General features: G+C 53.0%; 3 protein-coding genes and 2 pseudogenes across 3 annotated transcripts, besides 10 other annotated features; all 5 read left to right on the top strand.

Annotated features, from left to right (window-relative positions):
• Nucleotides 1–2,068: a sequence feature (heterozygous, Esmeraldo-like haplotype).
• Nucleotides 256–858, top strand: Tc00.1047053511625.160 (uncharacterized protein; the record flags this gene model as incomplete). The annotated part of the gene is made up of 1 exon (XM_808408.1): nt 256–858. One exon carries the CDS (start codon nt 256–258, stop codon nt 856–858), a length of 603 nt encoding a protein of 200 aa, XP_813501.1.
• Tc00.1047053511625.149 lies at nt 1,307–1,798 on the top strand (annotated as a pseudogene).
• Nucleotides 1,554–1,686: a microsatellite.
• Nucleotides 2,069–2,312: a sequence feature (haploid, Esmeraldo-like haplotype).
• Tc00.1047053511625.140 lies at nt 2,252–3,103 on the top strand (annotated as a pseudogene).
• Nucleotides 2,313–2,385: a sequence feature (areas not merged during assembly with more than two copies in the genome that could not be assigned to a particular haplotype).
• Nucleotides 2,386–2,919: a sequence feature (heterozygous, non-Esmeraldo-like haplotype).
• Nucleotides 2,474–2,528: a microsatellite.
• Nucleotides 2,920–3,865: a sequence feature (areas merged during assembly that could not be assigned to a particular haplotype. This can correspond to areas where the two haplotypes were merged or to regions with more than two copies in the genome that were merged during assembly.).
• Nucleotides 3,426–6,122, top strand: Tc00.1047053511625.130 (trans-sialidase, putative; the record flags this gene model as incomplete). Its single annotated transcript, XM_808407.1, has 1 exon — nt 3,426–6,122. The coding sequence occupies one exon, from the start codon at nt 3,426–3,428 to the stop codon at nt 6,120–6,122; it is 2,697 nt and encodes an 898-aa protein (XP_813500.1).
• Nucleotides 3,866–3,984: a sequence feature (heterozygous, non-Esmeraldo-like haplotype).
• Nucleotides 3,985–8,091: part of a sequence feature (areas not merged during assembly with more than two copies in the genome that could not be assigned to a particular haplotype) that runs on past the window's edge.
• Nucleotides 6,273–6,293: a sequence feature (AT_rich).
• On the top strand, nt 7,095–7,772 carry Tc00.1047053511625.120 (uncharacterized protein; the record flags this gene model as incomplete). The annotated part of the gene is made up of 1 exon (XM_808406.1): nt 7,095–7,772. The coding sequence occupies one exon, from the start codon at nt 7,095–7,097 to the stop codon at nt 7,770–7,772; it is 678 nt and encodes a 225-aa protein (XP_813499.1).

Here is an 8,091-nt window from a genome sequence, read left to right as displayed (position 1 = left end):
ATAAAAGAAGTTGCTGATGATGTTGGAAAGAGAAGGAGGGTGATGGAACAGCAGAAAAGGTAAAAAAGCCTGAGGACGGACTGATCACAGTGAAGGACCCGCAGTCGCGTGAGAATGAGGGTTTACAGTCGCAATCGTTGAGTGGAACTCATGGAGTTGAAACGATAAATTCATCAAAAGGCAGTTTGCCAGTTGGTGAGGATCAACGAAATTTGTCGAGTTCTGTGTAGCCTCCATTGCCCAACAACTCACCGCATGCAAATCCATCATCCACATCTGCAGCTGGCCGTGTTGACGCGAAAAGCCACGAAAACAACATTGGCACAAAGAATTCTCAACAGTCTGTCGTGGGAGACATTCAGCAGAATAAAGGACACCGGCAAAAAAGCTGTCGCTTCAACGAGTAGAGGAGAAGGTTCACGATTGCCACTCACGACGGTTGAAGAAATGAGTGTTGTAATGACAAAGGGCGATAGCGGCAGCAGCACCGCGGCAGCTACGGTCATGCAGTCTGACACTGGCACAGAAGGCGCTCCGGCCACCAATCATCCGAACCGACCCTCCACTGAAGGCGCCACACCACCCGGAACGAATTCCGATGGTGAAGCTGCATCAGCCAACAAATATGATACGGTCTCTCAGACTGCGGGATCCACAGCAGCGCCAACCACAAACGCCAAAGCCGATGACACGACGAAGCCTGGCGACAGTGACAGCGGCACCGCAGCCTCCCACACCACCGCTTTTCTTTTGCGCTTAACGTTGCGTGTGCGGCTGCTGCGGTGGTGCCCAGGCCTGCATGAAGTGGTGTGCGCTGAATATGAACGAAGGCCGAAGGCAAATGAATTGTTGTTGTGATGAATATTGGCTGCAATTCCCGTGGACCAACAATCCACGTGGTGTGCGGGGATCTCCTTTTTTAAATTGTTACTTTGCTTTTGTGTTGCTGTGTGCGCTGCACCTCCTCTTGTGTGTGTGCGTACCCTCCGTGAGGGCTGCCGACACGACGGACCGCTCTCGCCGTATGTGCATGCGGTGGAGCCTTGTGTGCCGCTCCTGTTTGCTTCTCCCTCTTCCATCTGTGTGTTGGTGCTGCGGCAGGGCTGTGTGTGTGTGTGTGCCTGCTGCCGTGGATTGGAGTGTGTGTCGTGCGTGGTGTGCGGCGTACGGTGCATGCCTGGCTGCTGCCCTCTCCTCATGTGGTGTGCCCTCTGTGTGTGTCTGCCGCACCTCTCGTCTCCCCTGTTGCTCTCCATGTCCCTCACTGTGCAGATCAGCTCCACACCACTGAACGACCACACTCACGATGACGACGTGCCGTCTGCTGTGCGCCCTGTTGGTGCTCGCCCTGTGCTGCTGCCCGTCCGTGTGCGCTGCAGCGACTGGTGAAGTCAACCTCCCCAACTTGAGTTCATCGTCCTCTGAGTCACAAGTCCAAACTAAGCCTGGTGCGGGACTGGGAAACGGAATGGTGGGTGACCAGGGGTTATGAAATGAGGAATCTACCCCGTCAAGGGAAAAGGAGGAATCTGTTAAGGTGCAGACATCAAGTGCAACGACTACGACGACTACGACAAAGGCACCAACTACGACCACGACTACAACCACAACCACAAAGGCACCAACTACGACCACAACACAGGCACCAACTACTACAACTGCAGAGGCGCCAACCACGACGACCACCCGCGCACCGTCACGTCTTCGCGAAGTCGACGGCAGCCTCAGCAGCTCTGCGTGGGTGTTTGCTCCGCTGCTGCTCGCCGTATCCGCGCTGGCGTACACCGCTGTGAAATAAAGAAGTGCGTGTAGGCTGTGCGTGCCAGCACTCAATCGCGTGGATTTGTGCGCGTCTACTGTGGTCTGATGTATAAAGTAAGAGAAAATATAATTGTTTTTTGCTTTGTTTGCCTCCGCTGCCATGCTGTGTGCTCCGCGTTGCTTCCCCACATCCGCCACGTTGAACGCATCCCGGACACAATTTTATGCATGCGCAGCAGAGCCCTGAGTGTAGTTTTCTTTTTTTAATTATTCTTTTTTTATTGCTTTTAAACTTCTGGTTTGCATGGCGGTGTGCGAGTTCTGCAATAGTACTGATTCCAACTGTCTCATGGTGTGTGCGCTGCTGCTGGATGGGACGGTGCGTGGCTGTGCGGTGGCTGTGCGTGGTGTAGAGGCCGTGTCTTTGCCTTCACTCTGCGTTGACGTGTTGTTAGTTTGTGCTGAAGGCTACACGCAAGTGACAGGAGTGATGGCGATGATGATGACTGGCCGTGTGCTGCTGGTGTGTGCCCTCTGCGTGCTGTGGTGCGGTGTCGGCGGTAGATGTGATGCGGGGGTGGGAGTAGGTGCGCAACAGGAAGGTGGTAAGTCTCCGCCGGAACCAAAAGGACTTGAAGCGTCTTCACAAGGCACGCAAGACTTAAAAGGTGGGGCAGCGGATGCTAAAGAAAATTCACCTTCCTTACCTACAGAGGAAGATGATGAGGATGTTGATGACGATAGTGAAGAAGGTGATGATGGTGATGGAGGAAGGGAAAATGAAGAAGAAGAAAAGGTACGAGGGCAGAGTGGTCAAGAGGGAACAGTTGCACTGGGCTCAGATTCCACCGAAAAGAAGTTAATTGGCAGTGAGAAGCAAACAGAACTGTCAATTGCATCTGCAGGGAGCATCTCTCCTTCCGGCAGTCGGGAATTAAATGTCAATCTTACGCAAACGGAAGTTGAAGGAAAAAAGTAAACCGACAAAAATACACCAGCGGTAGAGAGCGCACTCACAACGGGTAACGGGGAGAACACACTGCCTGCGGGAATTGCGGGAGGAAATCTTCCATCGCCTCCAAAAGACGGTGTTTGTTCCCGCGAACAGGATGGCGAAGGCACCACGAGTGATGGTAAAAAAATGTTCCGTTGCCTGAGACCGCCGCCACACCACAAAGCCACCATGACAAGGACTCAGAAGGAACTGGGGAAGATACGAAAGCAACGACAGCAACCGCCAACACAACTGATACGACGAGCACAAAAAACAGTGACGGCAGCACCGCGGTCTCCCACACCACCTCCTCTCTTTTGCTTCTTCTTCTTCTTGCGTGTGCGCTGACGCTTCATGAATAAGACACCCGCCGTGACTCCTGCTGGTGGCAACAGTCACTGTGTGTTCCCGGTGCATTTCTACTGCTTCTGCTGTTCTTTGTGTTTGTGTGCGTGAGTTGTTGTTGTTGGGAGCGACTGCGGCGGGGATGATGGTGCCACTCTCTGTGGATGGGTGACGGTGCTCGCTGTTTCACCCCTTTCTTGGCATCTTTTCTCTCCACTCTCTCAATCACACACGAAGAAGGAAATCAAGCGCTAAACGCCACCGTGAAATTTTAAGGCTCTGAAAGGACCAACAGCACACACACCGCCCACACACACATATTTATATGCTCTTACGTGTTGCTGCTGTGGAGGCACCCCGCACACACAACCGTCGCCGCGTGACCGGATCCAGCGGAAGGAGGAGGGAAGGAAGGGAGAGTGAGCCGCAAATGCCCAACATGTCCCGGCGTGTGTTTACTTCCGCGGTGCTGCTCTTCCTCGTCGTGATGATGTGCTGCGGCAGTGGAGCTGCGACCGCTGAGGACGCGTCGTCAGCTTCAGGATCTTCACCGGAGAAATTGTTTCATTGGAGAGATACAAAAGATGGAGAAACAGTGAGTTCGCTCCGTGTTCCCAGTCTTGTTGAGATGAATGGTGATGTGTTTGCCGTTGCCGAGGCGCAGTGCACGGGCACCGGAGGATGCGTTTTTACTGGGATTGCCTCGGAGTTTTTGTCTCTGACTGATGAACAGCCAAATGAGTTGGATACAAGTAAATTGAAGACACAAGTACTGGTGAACCGTTCTTCCGGAGGAGAAAAATGCCCCTTCCAAACAGCAGTTCTGGCTGGCACTCAAAGAGTGAAGAAGGTACATGTGAGCCGACCAACAACAGTCGTGCAGGGAAGTGATATTTACATGCTTGCTGGAAACTACAGTTGGACATATGGGGGTAAGTCAGATTCTGTGTTTCAATGTGGACTCTTGCTGGTAAAAGGTAACATTAGCAATGAGGCAGGCAGTACCAACAAAAGGATCCTTTGGAAAGATACTTACGATCTCCCATGGATTTCTAACGGCAGACAGGAACAATCCTGGACACGACTGATTGGCGGTGGTGGATCGGGTATTAAGACAAAAGGCAATACTCTCTTGTTTCCATTGGAAGGCACAAAAAAAGAGGATGGGAAAGCCGTTTCACTGATTATGTACTCCTCGGACACTGCGGGTTGGACGGTATCGAGGGAGATGTCTGCCGACGGCTGCGGTGATCCCTCCGTCGTGGAGTGGAAGGACAAACTCATCATGATGACTGCGTGTGATGATGGCCGCCGCAGGGTATACGAGTTTAATCTAACGGAGTCGTGGACGGAGGCACTCGGGACACTCTCGCGCGTGTGGGGCAACAAACACAAGGGAAATAAGAAGGGTGTTGGGAGCGGGTTCATCACAGCGAGGATTGAGGAAAAGGACGTGATGCTCGTGACTCTGCCGGTGTATGCCAAGACTGAGAGCGAAGAAAATGGAAAGGGCAGACTCCATCTTTGGCTGACGGACAATACGCACATTGTTGATATTGGGCCGGTATCCGGAGAAGGAGACGATGACGTTGCCGCCAGCTCCCTGTTGTACAAAAGTGCTGAAGGTGAAGATAAGAACGAGGGGTTGATTGCACTGTACGAGAAGAAGGATGAGGCCGAAGCATCACCCGGTATGGTCTCTGTGCGTCTGACTGCGCAGCTGCAGCGGGTGAAGAAGGTGCTGACGGCCTGGAAGGAAGTGGACGACCGTGTCTCCAAGCTGTGCCGTTCTGAAAATGTGGAGAGTATCTCATCTGAAAATGCCTGCAGCCCTACTTTTAAGATCACGGATGGGCTGGTTGGCTTTTTATCCGGGAACTTCTCTGATAAGACATGGAAGGACGAGTACCTCGGGGTGAACGCCACAGTAAAGGGGAATGATGGTGGGGCGGAGATGACGGATAACGGTGTGAAGTTCCAGGGAGCGTGGGCGGAGTGGCCTGTTGGCGCGCAGGGGGAGAATCAGCTGTACCACTTTGCGAACTACAAATTCACTCTTGTGGCGACGGTGTCTATCGACGGTGTGCCGGAGGAGGGTACCACTATTCCTTTGATGGGTGTGAAGATGAGTGGCGATGGGAATTCAGTACTCCTGGGACTGTCGTACAACAATGAAAAGAAGTGGATATTAAAGTGCAGTGGCGGAACGACAAAGGAGCTCAAAAGCACATCGGAGACAGAGAGAACACGCCACGTGGTAGTTTTGTTGAAGAGCGGCGGTCAGGGCTCCGCGTACGTCGATGGTCAGCGTGTGGGGAATGAAGAATGTGCATTGGGAGAAGCAGCATCGAAAGGGATCTCCCACTTCTATATTGGAGGGGATGGAGGCAGCGCAGAGAACAAAGAAAGCCGAGAAGACGTGTCTGTGACGGTGACGAACGTCCTGCTGTACAACCGCCCGTTGAGTGACAATGAGATTGGCGTCCTTAACCCGAATAAAGTTACCCTTCAACAGTTGGAGGATAAGTCTTCGGAGCCGTTAACAGTTTCTTCTGATTCCGTTAATCCTAACACCTCTCCGGTTACCGCAGCTGTTCAGCAAACCGGAACTTTGTCTACTCCTGACGGAAAACATCTGACGGAACAGGGACAGTCGATGGGGAGCAGTAATGCGGGCAGTGGCGGTGCATCCACAACAGCGGTGTCCACTATAACTACTCCTTCAGCAGGAGAGGAGTCCGTAATGCAGGTGGCGTCAGGAACATCTTCTGATGGACATAAAAATGTGGGTGGCGGTTCTTCTTCTGATGGCGAGCCAACGGTGGAGACAAGAGAAGGAGGAACGAGTGGTGGTGTGGAGGAGGTTAATACGCAGATCAGGGAAGTAAATGCCACGGCACTCAGCAGCAACCTCGGAAATGTGTCGCAAGAAAATAAAATTGATGCCGGCACCATGCGTGAGAGCGGACTGTTGCCATTGCTGCTTCTGCTGTTGGGACTGTGGGGGTTTGTGGCTCTGTGAGGAGTGACTGGCTGCCGCGTGGGACAATTGCGACATCCCCAGCACGGAATTAATTCCAAGAACTAACTTTTTCCTTAAGATAATTTTCTTTTTTTGCTTTCTGTTTGTAATTCATAATTTTTTCTTTTTACGTGTTGCGCGTGTGTGTCCTTTTTTTAAATTTTTTTTTTTGGTTTTCTGTTGTTGTTGTTTCTTTAATTCCTCATCCCCATACTTTCTTTTTTTGCTTTTGGGGCAATCACTGTGGACGTTTTTTTCTTTTCTACTCTTCCCTCTTTTAATTGTTTCTTCTGCACTCTTCCTGCGAGGGGTGCCGTGTGTTTCCCGCCCAACTGCTCCACTCGCACACCCACCGACACGCTCATGACGACGGCCCTGTGCGCCTCGCCTGCTGCACGCATGAGGAGGGGCCGTGATGTGTGGGCGTGCGACGAGGGCCGGTGGGCGGAGCACACATTTCTTTCCCTCTTGTTTTCTTTTTTTGCGGCCAGGGCGGGCAGACACCCGCAGCGCCACACACACACAGCCACACCCTGCCGCCGTGTTTTTCTTTTTTGTGGATGGGTGTTTGCTGCCACCGTGCGTGATTGTTGAGGTTTGGGCCGTACCGCATGTATCGCTGTCACCCGGCTGTGCCTCTTGCCGTCCTGATGTGCCTCCCTGTGCTCCTCTTTTTTTTTGCTCCTCCAACAGACGCCCACACACATAAGTACTTGCACAGTGCTCTGCAGGAATGTATTTGGTAACGAGGGACGTTGGCTGACGTTCCGTGCTGAAATGATGACGCGGCTGCACGATGGACTTCTCCGGCGATGACAGTCGCTGTGTTCTCGGCACACATCCACACACTCTTCCTTGTTTCCCTGCGGGAGTGATTGCGGCGGCAGCGTGGTCTACGGCAGCGGCTGTTGGTGTCTTGGTGAGGACGAGGCGTCGAGGAACAAGAGGGCGGACCCGCTGGACGCGATTACGATGGCGGATGAAAGCCGTTTCGTTGCCCTTGCTTCGTACATTGCTAAGAATGCGCCGTGTCGCTGCCTGACGGGATGCCTGCACTCGGCACCCTTCGAGGCATTGTGTTGTTTCATTCAGGATGATGTCACAATTATCAAGACGGCACCTTCCCTCAACGGCTTTGAGTGTGACAATACGAATGACGGCAAAGAGAGCGATGAGGATTATGGAGACGACTTGCACCGAGGGGCGGATTATTTGCGTGTCTTTGCACACGAATCCCAGGAGGATTTGAATGCCGTCTCCACAATTCCCGGCCTTGCGGAACCGTTGGCTTTCGCGCTGTCACCCACCGTAATTAGTGCCCCATGCGTTGAGGCTGATCCATTTACCGTGGAGTTCACGCAGCAGCTCTTGAGTGGTTGTGCTGCTGGTCCCGCGTTGGCCCTTTCGCATGTATTTCAGCGTTGCCTGGCGGATGATTTGATGTCTGTGTTGTCCAGGCCGCCGCCTCGAGTTTTCTTTTGGTGCCCAATAAGAAACACTTTGCGTTGCGGTGGGTATTTATTTGCGTGGCCGTCGACGCACGTGACGATGCTCAACGGGTGTGTCTTTTGTTTGGCGGGCACGAGGGAGACTTCGGTGTGTGCCGACAGCACCGCGAAAGTCTTTGTCGACGGATCGAGGCGAAAATAAGGGGGGTATGTCCGCTGCATCTCTCAAGGCAGCTGCGGGGCACTCCGGACGCACAGAGTGGATGGATGGATGCCGCGCAGCTGGGGAGACCAGTTTTCTTCTTCACCCTTCGTTGCCGGGGGAATCGAGAATCCACAGCGTCACTGCCAGCTGCATTTTACTGCTGGGGATCGACTGTTTTGAAGTTGCCCATCTAATGTGAATCGCAGCGTCAGTGCAGGAAGACACTTTTACGCACTGCGCGTAGTTGCTCCAGGCTCGAGCTCATCAATATTTACGGCAGGGAGCAATGCATCTTGGTGGCCGGTGACGTTCAGAC

This window comes from Trypanosoma cruzi, genomic scaffold (genome assembly GCF_000209065.1).
Source record: "Trypanosoma cruzi strain CL Brener 1047053517147 genomic scaffold, whole genome shotgun sequence".
In the NCBI taxonomy this organism is placed as follows: Eukaryota; Euglenozoa; class Kinetoplastea; order Trypanosomatida; family Trypanosomatidae; genus Trypanosoma; species Trypanosoma cruzi.
Note: the sequence above shows the minus strand (reverse complement) of the source record. Positions and strands in the feature narration are given on the sequence as shown.